The 18,726-nt window shown below is 30.0% G+C and overlaps 3 protein-coding genes across 3 annotated transcripts; 2 read left to right on the forward strand and 1 right to left on the reverse strand.

The window, feature by feature from the left end:
* Positions 1-1,217: 1,217 nt before the first annotated feature.
* Positions 1,218-6,055, reverse strand: LOC123292942 (zinc finger protein OZF-like). Its single transcript, XM_044873656.1, has 8 exons — positions 5,695-6,055; positions 5,465-5,505; positions 5,303-5,372; positions 5,159-5,242; positions 4,860-5,052; positions 3,497-3,741; positions 2,619-2,935; positions 1,218-1,523 (listed from the first exon to the last, which is right to left on the reverse strand). Exons 1-8 carry the CDS (start codon positions 6,053-6,055, stop codon positions 1,362-1,364), a joined length of 1,473 nt encoding a protein of 490 aa, XP_044729591.1. The 3' UTR covers positions 1,218-1,361.
* Positions 6,056-9,080: 3,025 nt separating this feature from the next.
* On the forward strand, positions 9,081-11,928 carry LOC123294079 (gastrula zinc finger protein XlCGF49.1-like). The gene is made up of 6 exons (XM_044875151.1): positions 9,081-9,102; positions 9,170-9,253; positions 9,317-9,509; positions 9,737-9,981; positions 10,996-11,312; positions 11,718-11,928. Exons 4-6 carry the CDS (start codon positions 9,753-9,755, stop codon positions 11,886-11,888), a joined length of 717 nt encoding a protein of 238 aa, XP_044731086.1. The 5' UTR covers positions 9,081-9,102; positions 9,170-9,253; positions 9,317-9,509; positions 9,737-9,752; the 3' UTR covers positions 11,889-11,928.
* A 1,130-nt stretch (positions 11,929-13,058) lies between these two features.
* LOC123294080 (zinc finger protein 311-like) lies at positions 13,059-18,069 on the forward strand. The gene is made up of 8 exons (XM_044875153.1): positions 13,059-13,501; positions 14,800-14,873; positions 15,097-15,166; positions 15,573-15,683; positions 15,802-15,994; positions 16,088-16,338; positions 17,017-17,333; positions 17,736-18,069. The coding sequence occupies exons 1-8, from the start codon at positions 13,141-13,143 to the stop codon at positions 17,949-17,951; spliced, it is 1,593 nt and encodes a 530-aa protein (XP_044731088.1). The 5' UTR covers positions 13,059-13,140; the 3' UTR covers positions 17,952-18,069.
* Positions 18,070-18,726: the final 657 nt, after the last annotated feature.

An 18,726-nucleotide genomic window follows, 5' to 3' on the forward strand; every position in this document is an offset into this window, starting at 1 on the left:
ATTTAAATATCTCTTCAAGTATTCTTGATGTCAAAACACAATAATCTTTTTAGATTTAAACATATTAGTTGATAAAACATAATCATTTTTTTTCTGCCATAATTTTAAGACATCAACTTTCTCAAACTTACCAAAATAATTTTCAATTTTCGTGTAATATTTGCCTCCTTGAGGCAAATTATGAAAACTCAGATCTGTATTCGTCTTGGAACGACTTGGGCAATTCTTCACACAACACTTTACTCTTCTCGTGCTTTTAAATTGAGGTAAATACTTTCCAGACATCATTATTTAATTTTTTTTATCAATTATTTATTATTGTTGTAATTATAACTTGCAAAAAGTAGTAACTCCAAACTTTTCAATGATCAACACTAAAAGCTGTAACTTGAAATTAGTTTCTACTTTGAAAACCAGATGTCATGCCTCCTTTTGTCAGATCCCAATAGCCGTTTAAAAACTACACACAATAATTTTTGTTTACCATTTTTTCCCTTTAAGACGCTTGTCTCCTTATCGTAAAAAAATTTTTGGTTTAATTGCACGATAAGAGTGTACATAACATGCTTGTTATCAAATAATGTGTGATTTTTAACCATTTTAACATTATAATATCACACGCAACTTTAGCTCATGCATTATATTGTGTAACAAATGCTGTTTACAATTTTGTTAACAAACATAACTCTCTTCAACGACCAATACTCAAACTATAGTAATTTCTGTTCAACAATAAAATTGATTAATTTTGCATTATTATATCTCAACAATGACACGGTTAATAATTTTGATTTTTTAAACTCAGAATAAATACATGCTCAGTTAGTTTTTTGAAAATATCTGAAGGTTAATTTTTTTTTCTCGAATTAAAAAACTTGTTAAAAGCACAACCTGTCTCAGGCTCTCCATTTTAATTATCCAAACTTTAATTAAATTTATCTAGAGAGACGGTCAATCGACTTTGAACTTTTATGGTAATTGTATTATATGCTTAGTAAGCACATACAAACAAATTAGAATTCCGACACTATGCCCATAGCGGGACGACAACTTTAATATTTTTAGGGATGTTTTAATATTTTTGTAATGGAAAAATCGAAAAGTCTATCAATTGGATTAAATTGTCAATGAGGTTTAATTCGTTTTTGGTTATTTAAAATCGGTTTAAATTATTTTGTAAATAAGGAATAAGAAATAAAAACAATTATTAAGACGCATTATTTTTAGTTTTATTAATTTAAGTTTTTAATCGTTAAACATTAAATAAAAATTTAAAAACGGATTTATTACAATTAAATTGAATATACTTAATACGAAAAACACAATGAAGGCCACATATGCGTAAATAAATTTTCCAATTTTTATACAGGAGGTGAATCAAGTTTTGAAATAGCATTTTTTCTTGTACTCATCACACCATGTTTTCCTCTCATATGTTTAATATAATTCGAGGAATTTGCAAAATGATGATTACATTCCAAACATGAATATGGACGTTCACCTGTGTGTTGTCTGATATGATTCTAAAAGAAAAAATATTATAAAATTTTTTTTTTATTGATTTTGTTACACGGTGGGTTATTTTAATCTATCAAATTAAATATCTCCTTGGGAAAACTGTCAATAAAAAAAAAAAACTTTATCTCAACAAAAGTAATCGAAAATCTTTAATATTCTTAGGTAAAAAAACTTTTAAAACTTTTTTCGAAATTTTATTGCTGGATGTTCACGATTCAAGAGGCAAGCAGCATCCAAAAAAAATCATTTAGGCCTCCATACTTTGGAATAAAATTAGAATAGTATATTACACTAGAAGGGCAGATAGTTTGAGATTCCTGTACTGCGTACATACTATTTTTCTTTATTTTCATCCGAAAGTACGTACTTGCTGCTTCTGTTAGGAGGTCGACATTTATGCTTTGTTATCAACTTTCTGCCTACCAACAGAAGCAGCTACGTACGTACTTTCGGCCGAAAATAAAAAAAATTGTATAAATCAAACGGACAGAAAGTTTGAGAGCCCTGAACTGCGAGCCATAAAGCGAAGCGAAAAAGTTGTCCAGTGAGGTCTGCCACCATCTTTTAATTTATATGGGTTTTGAAGTACGATCCCAAGGAAGGGCCAATAAATCACGTTTTTTTAGGATCATCTTTAGATCGTTTTAATTACGTTGCTAAATTTATAGATTTGAGCTGTTAAACTTTGCATTTTTAACATAAAAATCCTATATTGAAGTGTTTTAAAAATGGATGTTGTATTATGTCAGAAGGGTTAATTTCGTAAGATTATTCGGAAAACTAATATTCATTAGTTGAAAACATGACAAATATTTTCATATAAAGAAAATTATAATAGACGGAATTAGATTTTCCATAAAATACATTTAAAGCTCTGAAATGATTGCACTTTGTATTCTAAAACTGATTTCCTATAAATCATTAGGACTTGATATTTCGAAAACTAAATACAAAAAAATTTTACTCTTTATTATCATCTAATTTTCTCAAGTTCTAACAGGATTCTTCTTAAAAATTTGAAACAGAAGTCTCAAATAATTTTATCACTTAGCCGAAAACGTCCTTTAAGCTAGACTTATAAAATTAATTTTAATATTTACCGTTAACAATGGTTTCGTTCTGAATTTTTTCGAACAATATTGACATTGGAATGGTAATACTCCTGTGTGTACAGTTGAGTGTTGCGTTAGTGCTTCTTTTCTAAGAAATCGTTTACCACATACTTCGCACGCATACTGTTTCTCATCACTGTGAACACGTATATGACATTCTAAAATACGTTTTGTTTTGAATGTTTTCTGACATTGTTCACAACTAAATGGTTTCGCCTCGGAATGTACGGTTGCTATATGGTATTGTAATGAACAAATATTAAAATAGGTTTTGCCACATTGTTCACAGCTAAAATCTTTTTCGCCTACAAAATATAAAACGTACGTTAATTTGAAAAATTCGGTTTAAGGTATCTCGATACCAAAAAAATGGAAATGATCCAAAAAATTTTATTTATCAATTAATTAATCATTCTTTTATACAATTAGTGAAAAATTCATATCGATTCTCTGAACAGTTTAGGAGAAATTAACTATCGAAGTCAGTTTTTTTTATTAAAAAAAAGTTTTTCTTTTTTATGCACAGTTCTTAATTTTGGTATGATTTTAAAGCTTAAAAATTGAGGAATATTGATATAAGTTTTTTATGTAAATGGTAAAACATTTTTAAAAGCACTTATTGACTAAAAAAATTAACATTTATTGCGACTTCTTCATGAACCACCATGTAGAAAGGGCTGTTTTTAATAATTAATTTATCGTAAACCGTACAGAGAATCGACTTGAAATTTATACACTATGCGTATTAAATATTCATTAACACACAAAATTTCAATTTTTTATTTACACTTTTGTTTTGGTTTCGAAACGCCTTAAAACAAGCTTCTATTTTTTTTAGTTCGATTGTATTTAATTAAAGTGCTTACCCAAGTGCAATTTTTGATGATATGTTAGACTAGCTTTAGATGATAGTTTTTTATTACATATTTCACATTCAAATTGAGGTTTTAAATCAGGCTCATGGAATTTTAAATGTTTTTGTAAGTAATCAGACGTTTTATAAGTTTTACCACATTTTGGACATGTATAATTTCTATCATTTGAGTGACAACTTCGCATATGATTCTTTAAAAGATATGGTTGATTAAAATAACGGGAACATATTTCACATCTAAAAAAAAAATTATTTTAAGTATAAACTATGAGTTGTAAATAATTAGCCATAGAACTTTTAAGAACTTATAACTTATTATTTCATTTTATCAGATAACTGTGTGCTGCCCGCGCATTTCGCTAAATAATTTTAAGCCTTTTGGTCTTATTATAAGTATACCTTCTTTAAAACAGATTAAAACCGAAAAATTAGATGCAAGGAATTAGGAACTCTTAACGATTTTGATAACTCGGTCGAAACTAACTCTGATGCAACTTGGAGTTTCTGCAGAGTATACTCCTTTGTAAACTTTTTGCGGTGTGTAGGTGAAGTTTTGTTTGTTTTGAAGTTGCGACATGAAATCCTGCGTTTTATTTTGGTTTCCGTTCATTAGTGCCGGTCTTTTTACGGAGTATTGCTGGTGTGCTCTCAGAGTATTTGCGGAATATTGCCGGTATATGCTTCGTTGCGGTATGTGCTCCGTTCATACTCTGTGAGAACACTAGCAATAAATAAAAACGTAAGAGGGGTGCCGCAAATGTTCTCTTTGAGAACAACTTGTCATCCGAAGGTAAGACGTCTCCGGGAGAGATGTCTCGAATGGAGGCATCTCTTACCCGGATTTCTATTTTAAGCAGATGATGCTATAAGATTCCGTCGAGGCCAGTTGCCACACAGAAAACCTACAGCTTCTCCGCCGGTTTTTCTCCCAATATTGATGGATTTAAAGTTTCGGACCAAACAAATTTTTAACCTAGCGTCCTGCAGATTTCTCCTGCATGTGGGATCATCAGAGATCTCTATGAACACTTGCAATACTCCACGGAAACCTGGAGAAAAGGTCGTGGGAGTCTCATCACAACTGTTCATAAAACTCCGCGTTTCCATCGCTAAAACCCTATCGATATCCCGAGTTTCTGTTTACGTGTTTTTTCGGAGTAGATTACATTGAAGTGTATTTAACCACTATTGGATTTAGATAAGAGCTTACCCTGGGGGCAATCCGGGTAGAGAAGCTGTGGGCTTCCTGATTGAACAAAACCTTTCAATCGGATATACCTCTCTCTGCCTCCGATACTATACATCATTACAAGTTCCATGGCTATAAATACCACCTCGAATTATCTAAAACTTACTTAAAACTGTACTTATTTCTATGTTTCTTCACATGCTTTTTGAAAGTTGTAAATACATCGTACGTTTTTCCACATTCTGTACAACTATAAACTGGTTTCTGTTTATGTTCATCTGTGAAATGTTTACGTAAATTTTCTACAGAGGGGCATTCAATTACACATGTTGCGCATTTCCATTTATAATTTTTCCATGCTAAAAAAAGGAAAATTTCTGAATAGATTGATTTGAAAATAATCTAGTATTAGCCAACTCAGTGTTGAGAACTGAAAGCTGGCAACACTGAGTATGAAATAGTTACCATCTTTTGTACGTTGTATTAGTGCGCTTCTTTTAGCTTTTCGTTTAGCAATTTCTGGATCCAAAACTTGTACCTTTTTACTACCTAAAACAAAATAATTGTTAAGTATTATAATAAATAATTCAAATTAATATAAATTTTTACGTTTCTTTCGAGGGGAAGAATTTTCATCTGACTTTTTTTCGTTTTGCTCTTCTTCTTTCACGTCAGTATCCTAAAAAGAAGCATTTTTTGATAAATATAAGAGTTCCAAATACGATTTACTTCTAATATAATAACCTTATTAAATTAACTGAATGTACTTACATTTTCAGCGTCATTAACTTCGGAATTTTCTTCATCTTTCACTAAAAATATGCATTAAAATTATTAAAAACAAAGTAATTTATAATAATAGTGTTAATTCTTTACAAATGGTACTATTACTTAAGAGCCAACCTGTAGGTATGTTTAACTTTTTACAATTTTTTTAGTTCTTTAAACTAGTTTCGATAAAAGAAGCACTGTAATGAATTTACAAAAAATAATATACAAACCTTCTTCTTTTACTTCGATGTCGTCATCATAATCATTTAATACTGTTTCAACATATTGGTACGAGTCATTTTCCGTGTCTGTTAATTCAGTTTTTAAATTTACTTTCTTTTCTGCAATTGCTTCTAATATACTTTGTTGAGCTTTCTTTACAAGTTCTTGAAAATCATACGTAGATCCAACTTTATCACAACATAATAAACAAACATTATTGGGTAATTGTAAGTTATCGAAATTCAAATTTAAACATTGTTGAATTTTTGATTCTAATTTTAATTGAATTGCTTTATCGTGTTTAATATTTAACAATTCATTTCCAACTTTCCACTCAGCACAAAGTCTACATTGTAAACAAGCACTCATATTTCAAATTTTGAAGTTTAAGTCAAATTTGAATTGACATTCAACTTGACAAGTTTGTTTATTCAAATTTGAAGTGAAAAAATTTCCAAGTTGTAAACAGGCTCGGATTTTTGAAAATTTAACTCACAAATTTAATTTTTAATAAAGATATCATTATGAAAATGATAAAAAATTTGTTGTGAAATATTTCTATACAATATAAATATGATTAACGCCTATATTATCATAAAATTTAAAAAACACAGTTTGAAGGAAAATCAGATTGTAGAATTCTCCAACCTATTGCTCAAGAAGCCATAGACTTGTTTTCAATGTAGACCGATAGTGCTTAAAGAAACGTCCCTTACAATTTACATATTACAGCTCTGCGGCGAATCGTTAAGTCTGGATGTAACAAACACATCACCGCAAAGCGAAGCAGGGCACAAATATGTAGAATGAAAGGGACGTTTCTTTTATATAAAAAGATGGCTGTCAAAAAAGCTTCTAACCCTGCAATTTTTTCATAATTTCATAATATGTATGAAGACTTCACTTGAACCTTCTCCTGAAAGACGCGCAAGAAATAATAAATCAAACTCAAAGTTAAGAATTTATTAATCGAATAAATGTTTATACAATTTATGTCGTTATGGTAAATGCATCGTCACAGCCTTCCTCGTCTATTAATTATAATTGAATAATTAATAGCCAACGGAAAGATGCGTCCGCTACATCTACTCCCCCCCAAAAAAAAAAAAAAATCTAAACATAGTGAGATAACTTTGAAAAAACAAAAAAAATCTGCATTAAAAAAAAAAACGGACCAAAAACAATTTAGAATTGGAAAAAAAAATTTTTTAATCTAATTTGGAAAAAAATAGAGATATTTTAACTTATGTGAATAAGAAAAGAAATATAATTATTGATAATTATTGTTTTTGGCCAGGGGAAAAAAAATTAATGATAAAATGAAAAATTGAACAATTAAAGAAAATGAAAAATAATATATTGGTTTGAATTAAAAAATGATTGATATTTAAAAGAAATATCACAAAATTTTGAAACAATATATTATTTTCCACTACAATATTTAACAAAAATAAATAAATAATAATAAATGAAATTAACTATCCAAATAGTATGCTGGTTTGAGTCGATCTATACTAATAGAAGTTGGTTTGTTGTTGACGTCAACAACAAAATATTTTGAAAATTTTTGTATTATAGAGTAAGGTCCTCTATAATTACAAGTTAAAGGAGGTTTGACACAATCTTCTCGAACATAAACCTTTTTTGTTTTGGCCAAATCTTTTGGTAAATAAACATTTTTGTTTACGAACCGTTTTGTGAAAAAGAATTTAGCGTTGACCATTCTGTTTTTCAAATCTTTTGTGGATTCAAAAACAGAACGATGTATATCAGTCACATCTCCAAAGAAATTATATGGAAGTCGAATTTCTGTTCCATACAAAATCTCAGCAGATGAAAAACCAATATCCTCCCTTACCGAGGAGTGTAAATTTAACATAACCCATGGAAGAATTTTGTGCCAGTTATTATTTTTTTTGCAGCAAGCAAGGGATGTCTTGACAGTCCGAATGAAACGTTCGACAATCCCGTTGCTGATTGGGTGATAAGCAGTTGACGAAATGTGCTTAATTCCCAGACTTGACAAAAAATCATTCCACATACGAGATCGAAATTGTGAGCCTTGATCAGTGGTGATACGCATAGGCAGACCATAACGCGAGAACCAGGATGCGATCAAGGTATCAATAATTTCTTCCGATGTAGCATTTTTGAGTGGAATCGCCTCAACCCAACGCGAAAAACGATCGACAACAGTGAGGATATATCGATAATAACAAATAATCAAAAAATCTCTTTTCGTACTCAACTCGGGAGAATTTATGTTGACCAGGAGTCGGGAGAAACTGCACGATTTCGGGAGTGTCCCGATCAAATCTGGAGAGGTGAAAAGCCCTTCAGAGACAATAATAATGCTATGATTCGTGAGCTGATGCTTATTCAAAAATTGATTTATATTTTATAATCAGTAGAGAAAATAATTCTTCTTTCTTCCTATATCTATATAAAAACAAACATTTTCACCTCAATCCCCACCCCTATATAAGAAAAAAAGGTGAGAAACTGGAAATTATATTTGGCTGGAGGATTATGCAATCTAGTAATATTTAGATTTTAATAAACGAAGAAAATTTGCTCAATTTCATGAATTCTTTCTTCTTTAATTTTTTATAATCAGAAACAACTGAACCTTCCTACAAATTTTAGAGGGTTTTTCCCCTCTTAAATAAACAAACTTGACTGTCAAGTTAAATGTCAATACAAATATTTGAAGTATGAGTGCTTGTTTACAATGTAGACTTTGTGCTGAGTGGAAAGTTGGAAATGAATTAATAAATATTAAACATGATCAAGCAATTCAATTAAAATTAGAATCCAAAATTCAACAATGTTTAAGTTTGAATTTCGATAACCTACAATTACCCAACAATGTTTGTTTGTTGTGTTGTGATAAAGTTGGATCTACGTATGATTTTCAAGAACTTGTTAAAAAAGCTCAACAAAATTTATTAGATGCGATAGCAGAGAAAAAAGTAAATTTGAAAAGTGAATTACAAGAACCAGAAAATGATTGGTATCAATATGTTGAAACGGTATTGAATGATTACGACGATGTCGAAGTAAAAGAAGAAGGTTTGGAAATACCTTTTTAGTAATTCTTGTCAGTGCTAGGCAAAATACCTTTGAAAGTGTATATTATCAAAATTCATAGAAATATTGGATAGTTTTTCATTCATTGCTTGTTTTTAGTGAAAGATGAAGAGAATTCAGAAGTCCAAAAGAAAGTGTCTAAAGTAGAAAAAGTAAGTCACACTCAGTCAATTTAAAACTACTTGATAATTCTCTAAGAATCTTTAACTTTTTTCGTATCTAAAATTCTAATTTTTCAAAAAATTTTTGTTTGAAGGATACGAATGAAAAAGTTGAAAAGCAAAACGAAAAAAAGTCAAAAAACAATTCTACTAGTCGTAAAAAACGTATTATTATTATTATCTTGAATTAGTTTTTATAATACTTTGTAAATAATGACTTTTCGTGTTTTAGATGGGAAAAAAATAACAGTAGTGGATCCAGAAATTGCTAAACGAAAAGCGAAAAGAAACGCACAAGTACAACGTACCAAAGATGGTAGCATATTTAATCTTTGATTATTTTCATGCCAGCCTTTACAGCAATTATTTTTATTTTTAGCATGGAAAAATTTTAAATGGAAATGCGCTACATGCCAATTGGAATGCCCCTCTGTAGAAAATTTACGTAAACATTTCACAGATGAACATAAACAGAAACCAGTTTATAGTTGTACAGAATGTTCAAATACGTACGATGTATTCACATCTTTCAAAAAGCATGTGAAGAAACACAGGGATAAATATACATATAAGTAAGTTTTAGACATTTAAGGTAATACGAGCGCCAAGGCAATTTTAGATTTAGGGTTGAAATTATTTATGTCTTATTTTCAACTTTGATGATGTCCCTAGCATCTAGACCAAGAGTCCTCTGTGGCCTCCCCGAGAAGGGACTGTCACCCGTTACAAACTTGGGACTAAACTTAGTATACCTTGGTATATTTCATATACCAAGGTATAATAAATTTATACTTTTTAGATGTGACATCTGCTCAATGTACTTTTATCAACCATATCTATTAAGAAATCATTTACGAAGTCATTCCGATGAAAAGAACTATACATGTCCAGAATGTGGAAATAATTTTAAAGCTGCTGTTTATTTACAAAGACATTTACGATTACATCAACCAGATTTAAGGTTTAAGTATGAATGTGATATTTGTGGAAAGAAATTAACAACCTCTTCAAGTTTATTAAGTCACCAGAAAACAGTACATTTAGGTAAATATCTTGAATACTGCACCTTTTCAAAATCGACAAAAAAAAAATATTACTGCTATTTTTCCTAACGAAGCATTGTTTTGGAAAACTCTCGACTGTTTGTAAGTTTCGATTTTTGCCCCAATTTCCTAGATCAATTTTTGTATTATATAAATACGTATTTCTACTACCAAGAAGTCATCGTCAGTATGAATTAGCTAATAGTAATTAATCTTATAAATACGTATGTTACCCGTTATTAATTTGGTGAAGGTTTGCACACTGGTGTTTTAAAGTGTGCACACACAATGAGGATGGATCCTTTTAGGCTACTAATACTCCAGTATTTTATCACCTGATTTTGATGACACTTAAATCAAAATTAAAATTACAAATAAAAAAAAAATCATGGAACTAAATGATTTTTCAATTTCGAAATTCATTATTAATTCTAAAAATTCAATTTTGAAAATTTAATATAGATGCTTTCCTAGGTATCTAATTCGGTAGGCTTTGGGATAAAGGGCTTATTAGGATTTAGAATCCGAATTTGGAATAGGTCCTTTATCCAAGGTCATTGCTTAATTTTCCAATTTTTTTATATAGATGATTTTGTAAGCACCTAATTCAGTAAGGTTTGAAATAAGGTGCTTATTAGGGTTTGGAATTAGAATTTGGAACAGGTCCTTTATCCAAATTCATTGTTTCATTGCCCAGTCTTTCAATATAGATGCTTTCGTACGTCGATTTTATAATTGTTATCGATAACGTGTGCGACCACATATCATTTTTGTATTCTGCTATATTTTAAGGGTTCATGTGTCTTTTGGGGAAATTGAGACAAAAATCGAAACTTATTTCGAAAAATTTTAGAGTTTTCATTTACTATCTTTGATAATATTGATATCAATATTTTGATTTATGCTGGCAATGTCATACCTTTTACTTTTGTGGATTTGTTACACCGAAAATAAAATATGTGTGGAATTATTTATATCGTTAAAGTATTAAATTTTTTTTATTATTGGTTAATAGGTAAACGAGAATTTAGTTGTGAACAATGTGGAAAAATGTTTTTTAGAAAAACTGAATTACAAAGTCATTTAAATACAGCACATTCAGATGCTAAACCATTTACTTGTGATCAATGTCAACGATCGTTCAAAACTCGACATATATTAAGAGTTCATTTACAAGTGCATAGAGAACAAAAACCACATGCGTGCGAAGTATGTGGAAAACGATTTACAAGAAAAGGAACTTTAGCACTTCATTCATCTGTTCATACTGGTGTTTTGGATTTCGAGTGTGAATATTGCCATAAACGATTCCGAACAAAACGTTTTTTAAAGGTTATTATATTTATAAAATAATCGTATTACTATACATCAAAATTCGTTGTATTCAGTATTTTAACGTTAGTGTCTATTTCGATAAGGCAAGCAAGGATGTCCAATCAAGGATAGCTTTATGAGTGCTTCACTCAGGGGAGAAGAATGACTACGATAAACTGACCTTGATTATTGCAATTTCACGGATTGAATGCGGTAGGCTAAGCTGTGCTTAACCATAACTAGGCCATTTAACTGTGTCCGTTTAAAACTATCAATGAATCTAGAATTTTTTTCAGTAATGGTACTTCAGACTTGAAGGAATTTTGCTATCATACATTACGCGATATTCTATATATTTTCTGCCTTATCAATAAATTCTAGCGCTATTTTACGATACAGCGATTCATATGAATAATATTTTAGGTCCACATCAGACAACATACAGGCGAACGTCCTTATTCATGTGTGGAGTGTAACCATCATTTCGCCAACAGCTCAAATTATATCAAACATATGCGAGGGAAACATGGAGTGATGAGTACAAGAAAAAATGAACCAACGATTATTGAAAATAATAAATTGGAAAATGTTTAAAAATATTCATACATTTTGGTTCTTACATTAATTTTTTTGACCTCCCAATAAAATTAAAAAATAAAATTTGAAAATATAATTTGCGTTATTTCCATATCCCTTCTACCTCCATGTATTCCTTAACCATATAATGCATCTAGTTTTTCTTTTTAAAATTTCCTCAAAAATAATTAATCGAAGCTTTTGAAATAAAATAATTTAGAAATCATCCGACTATGTTGACATAGTTTTGTAGAGAGAGGGTAGCAGGAAAAGAGACGCCTATTTGGACGAGGTCTAGTTATCGGTCTTTGCATACTTTGTACTGCGCATCAGACTGTCTTTTGTTTTCAATCAACTGAAATTTGAAAATGATATATACAATTTCAATTAGACAGCCTAATGCACAGTACAAAGTATGCAACGACCAGTGGCTAGATCCTGTCCAGATAAGAGCCGTAAATTCAGCCAAGGGTGCTTATAGCTCAACATAGGGGTTTCACGTCCTTATTTATGTGTTCTTGGTTCTCCTCAACTAAAAACAGCCATTAATTATTTTTACAGATTTTCCATCAAATAGAATGGCCTGGCAATGATAAAAGATATATGGCATTTCTTTACTTGAATAGTTTTATGACATAAGACATACTGCCCGAAACAAAAATGAATCATTTGTTAAAATAAAAATGTCTATTGTTGAATGCACCCCTGTAATTCAATATGGCGGATATTCTAGCGTATGACGTTTGGTGCGCTAGGTGTATTCAATTGTAAGCGCTTGTAGTAAAATTATATACAATGGAATAAAAAAATAACATAAGTTAAATTAATATAAGTCCTACTCACTTTTAACAGTTGATTTACTATATTATTAGAAAAAGAAAACGCTATTATAACTTACATTTTGGTCGATTAATAAATATAGAGGAAAGAAAAGACGAAAGTATACTTTGCTTTTTTAGAGTTGTTATGCCAAGCTAAAATTTTAATTTTGTAAATAAAATATATTATAAATAATTTAAAAAATTTAATATTCTCGTAAATTTTTAATTTTATTATATAAACAAAAAAAATTTCATACTGATTTTTAATGCTTTTAGTGTAGTGTATATAAAATATAATAAACATAGAAGTTAGAAAAAAATAAACAAACATTTTTTATTTCGAGCAAAAATTTTATTAAACAAAAAAATGATTGTATTTTAAAAGTAATTTCTTTTTTTATTCACTAATTTGTGTTGTTAAAAAGTGTGTACGATTTTATTAAAACAAAATGAGTTTATACGCTCAATGCCGATTATGTGCTGATTTAAAATTCACAAATGAATTAATTCATATTAAACAAGACGAAGCAGTACAATTAAATTTGGAGCAAAAAATACAACAATGTTTGAATCTACATTTCAACGATACTCGGTTACCAAAGAATGTATGCTCGTTATGTTGTGATAAAGTCACCGCAACCTATGATTTCCAAGAGTTAGTTAAAGAGGCACAACAACGTTTAGAGGATGCTGTAGAGGATAGTAAATCAAATATTAAAGAAGAAGTATCTGATACAGAATTAAATTCGTATGATTATGTGGAACCATTGTTGAATCAAGATGATGAGAATGATACAAAGATTAAAGATGGTAAATATTTCTTTTTTTACCCAATATATTATTTTACAGGAAATTTTTTCTAACAATGAGAGTTGCGCTACTCGTATACAGTTAAGTTAAAATTAATTTAATCCAAGAAAAATTGTTTACTCAGCTGGACACACGATTTTTTCCAAAGTTAAATTGTTTTTTTCCCCTGAGGATTATTTAAATTTACGACTCAAGATATAAACTCATTGGCGGTGTCACTCACGGTTTTTTAATCGTAAAAAGTCAAAACTCTGAAGGATAACTATTTTGATTTTTTCCATACACAAAAATAATTGGTCTTTTCAACTCAAGAAATTAAATATGATAAGAAAAGTTTACAGATAAAAAGTGTTCGTTTTTAAAAATCAAACAACTTTAGAATAATTATCTTTTTTGAGCAATTTAAGGTCAAAAATTTATAATTACGCGCATAATAGTATAAACAGCTAGCTATATACAGTGGACCCGCGGCAATATGACGAAAGTTTTAAGCAAGGTGATGTCGAATTATCGAATTTGTTGGACTATAGAGTACTGCCACAAATGTTTTTTAGGCCGGAACTTTTTGAAAAAGAATACCTATAGTAATCCGACAAATTACATATCAAAGTGATTAGATTTCAATTATTTTCTAATTACCGTTATAGTTATGTCGGATTACAAGGGGTGTCGGACCAGACAGGGTTCGAATTACCGAGGGTTTACTGTATTTATAAGCTTAAATCTTCGTTTAAGACGTAAACACAAACAAAGTAAACCATTTTCTTTGCATTTTTTAAAGTTGTATAAAATTGCGTTGACCGTTCTTCGTCTATTGACTCAACTCTTCTATGACTTTCAATCAACCCACAATATTTTCTTTCGTAAGTCTGCATCAGAATGGCAAGCCGTGCAGTTCATAATGTTGTCTTGTATTGGTATTTGAGAAAGTTTCCAAAAATCGTGATTAGTTTTTGTTTTAAAAGCTTTTATGGGAAGGATCTGTAATATGATCAGGCAAAAACAAGCGAAATGAACAACAAAAACTTCAAGTCAACCAAACTCGATACGCAAATAGCTAGCCAAGTTATTCGCGTTGCATCAGTTAACGAGAGGTCAAAGGAAAAAAGTTGCCTGGGATCTCTTTGGATGGGAATTTCCTCCCTCGACTGAAAATCTATTGAAAAGTATTTTTCTAAAGGATATGTACAGGAACCTTTTTAATAAAACTACGGTTGTCCATTAAGGCCATCAAAAGGACGCTTTGATGTAAAATCTTCCGGATATACCATTACTGAACATTATTTTTTTTATTACAGATGATAGCTATGACGATGACGAAGATAAAGATGAAGAAGATTCGAAACCTAAGTCATCCGAAAGGAAGATTAAGGTAAGGAAAATTAAATAAGAAATGAACGAAATATTTAACAAGTTGCTGTATGGGGAGTTATATTAGGGTTCGTGAGTTCCGTCCGTAATATAACTCCTCCAAATTGTATAATATTTACACTTTACATCTCAAATACTTTTGTTTGAAACAAAAGTCGTTTGATTTTTAGTTTAAGTTAAGGCTTAATAGTTTAAGTAATAAATTAAAATATTTATATTTTTAGTCTGAAGAGAAAAGAAGCCGTAGGAAACGAAAACATGAAAGTAAAAACTTAGCTGAATCGAAAAGAAAATGTACGTATCAATAAAAATTTTAAAGAATTTAAAATATAAATATATTTAACGTAAAAGGACAGGCAGTATCTAGGGTTATTCACGTTATTCGACACGAAAGATTACGAGTATTGTAATTCCCGTCAGATTGTAAACTGATTAGAAACAAACTCCTATTAACGAAAATAAGAACATTGCGTTGTGTTTAGTTGGTCTGGGTCGACTTAGCATGGATGCACGGATTTTGGTGGTTTTGGTTCCACAATTAGTTTACAATCTGACGGAAACTACAATATTATGATGACATAAATAAGGTTTCTCAAAATGACCATGTTTGGGACAATAATGACTTGGAAGTTTTTTGATATACCACTTAATGAGATATCAATTTATCCTGTCTTATTAATAAATCCTTAAACTGTTACAGACGTGAAAAAAGAAAGGAAAAGTGTTAGCAAAACAACCGACGATGAAGAAGATCCAGAAAGAGCACGAGAGAGAGCAGAACGAAATGCATTAATTCGACGAATTAAAGATGGTAAATTAAAAAAGTTTTATCAAATGGGTACTTTACGGGAATAGTCTATGAAAACTCAAAACTTCATTATATATTTAGCATTTCCTCATTAAAAATTCCATTAATATTTATTTTTCAGAATGGAAAATGTATAAATGGAAATGTGTATTATGTCAAAATGAATTAATGGGCTTGGATACATTTAGAAAACATTTCGAGGAAGTACATAAACAACCGCCCAAATACATTTGTATGGAATGTAATAAAGTATTCGAATCGGATTATAATTTTAAACGGCATATGTCTTGTCATCGAAATGAATTTAAGTTTAAGTATGAAAAACAATTTCCATTTTAAAAAAATATTCCATTCTTAAACATTTTATTATTTGTTTCCATTTTTAAACATTTTGCTATTTGTTCTAGGTGTGATAAATGTGATCGATTTTTCCCACGACGTAAAATCCTTAAAAAACATTTAATCAGTCATTCAACCGAGAAAAATTTCATGTGCCCAAAATGTGGTAAACATTATAAAACTTCGGATTCGTTACGAGTACATTTACGAATACATGCATCTGTTTTAACACAAAATCGTCCGAAGTACGAATGTGAATTGTGTCATAAAACGTTGCATACACAATCTGGACTTTATAATCATATTAAAATTCATAAAGGTGGGTTTTTTTTTTGTTAAATTTTTGAAGTCATTGCCACATTGTCGATAATTAAAACCATCTATCTCAGGGATGGCGAGGCAATGTAATATTTCGGCCACGCCACCGATCACAAATTTCACTATGAAGTATTATATTGCAAACGAACGCGAGTGATACGAACTTGCGCTCGTTTGTTATTGTAGTTACACGTGGACTACAATTGACATTTTGAATCAAATCACAAATTCGTTAGCCAAATAAGCGAATCAGAGCGAAAAAAATTGCATGTGCAATGAAAGACAGAAGTAAATAACGTTTATGATTAAATATGTTGGCAAAAATTGTTATACGAGCACGACAAGTTACTCGGCTGCAAATGTAGGCTGTAAATTACGTAGAAAATGTCAGTAAGAAAGAAATAATTGCGAATTCCGATAATCACGATGTCAAGATTATATAATGACACGGTGATACGTAAAGGTTCGCTATCCCTGGTTATATCTTGTTTAAATTAATTGGTATGGGTGTATATCATTTTGTATAAGACAGGTCCAAGCATGGAACCTGAAGCACTAACGTATAATCTTAAACAATAATCACCAGATTCTATCAATGGTTTATTGACCACATAAGAAAGAATTCGAGCCAAATTATTATTTTTTTAATTGTAAATATGAAATTTTCTTTTATTTTAAGGTGAACGAAACTTTACATGCGATCAATGTGGAAAAGCATTTTTGACCAACAGTTCGTTGAAATATCATATGAATACCGTACACTCAGATTTGAAACCATTCTGTTGTGAACATTGTCGTCGAACGTTCAAAACACAACCATTATTAAAACGGCATATGCAAGCACACAGTTCAGAAAAAAGGCATGCTTGCGAAGTTTGTGGTAAACGTTTTCATCGAAAAGAAACATTATCAAGACATTCGTCTGTACATACGGGTGTGCTTGACTTTGCATGTGAATATTGCTATAAACGGTTTAGAACAAAACAACTTTTGAAGGTAAAGTATTTACTAAAATCTATTTAAATAGGTTTTCTTTTGAATTTGATGATTTGAAACATAACTGACATATATTTCGCATTCAGAGAGTTGCTTTACAGTTTTATCTATCGTTTTTAGTTTTAAGAATTTCTCGATTAATAAGAGAATGAATTATCCGAGAATACTTTTAAGACCTAAGCTTAAATTATTAAAATATTAAATAAATAGAAGTGGACTAAGCAAAGTAAATTGGAAATTTTATTTCTTCAATCCTACTTATTAAAAGTTGCAAGGAAACTTTCTACTTCGAACATTATCGCCATTATCACTGTACTCTCTGAATGTTTCTTACGGGATACTCTATATTGAACTAATTATGCCAGTGTATTTTTTTTTTTTACAAATGACAATTATTTCTAGGTACATACAAGACAACATACCGGCGAATGTCCCTACTCATGTTTGGAATGTAATCAACATTTTACAGATTCATCAAATTATATTAAACATATGAAAGGTAAACACGGTGTAATGAGTATAAGGAAAAATGTTACATACAAGTTTGACGACGATCCTCCAGCAAATCCTGAGCAAAAAGTGGAAAATATTAACCCCTCTATAATGAATAATAATTAAAGATTGTAACGCAATTTAAAAAAAATAAAACATTCCAAATATTTATATAATATATAAATTCTATATTACACACATCACAGCAAATTTACGTATTTGTGGTATTAACTGTACAGTATTGTAAAAAAATTATAACAAATTATTATAAGAAATATACTTGACTTTTATAAAGTACAAAATCTAATAAAATCTGAAAATTAAAGCTTTATTATATTTTTAATTAATAAATTATACCCCATTTTAAAAGCTTGTGTTCCTCAGGGTATGATTATTGGGCCAGTGCAATTACGATTTTTATTAAAGAACAAAATACCGGGAATTTTTTTTTGGAGTAGAAAGTTAAGGTTTCATCCACTCTTCCATCTTTACGGCTAATGTGATCAACGCTCATTTGATATTTTTATACCATGTATACATAAAATATATTAAGGTATATTAAGCATTATTGGTTGTATGTCCGCCTGCCTGTCGACACGATAACTCAAAAACAAAAAAGATATCAAGCTGAAATTTCTATAGCGTGCTCAAGACGTAAAAAATGAGGTCGAGTTCGTAAATGAACAACATAGGTCAATTGGGTCTTGCGTCTTTGCCCTTGGAGAAGTTTCTTATTCATAGCTGTGTTCTTTTAATAAATTTAAAGTAATCTAAATATAGGTTCTGAAGTGATCTGCTTACGCAGGAGTAAGATATACATCAAAAGATTTGTACAATTTTAGGATAATTACCAAGACGATTTTAATTGTAAACCTCTGAATAATAAAATTACGTTTTTTAA

The sequence above is a fragment of the Chrysoperla carnea genome, chromosome 2 (assembly GCF_905475395.1).
Source record: "Chrysoperla carnea chromosome 2, inChrCarn1.1, whole genome shotgun sequence".
In the NCBI taxonomy this organism is placed as follows: Eukaryota; Metazoa; Arthropoda; class Insecta; order Neuroptera; family Chrysopidae; genus Chrysoperla; species Chrysoperla carnea.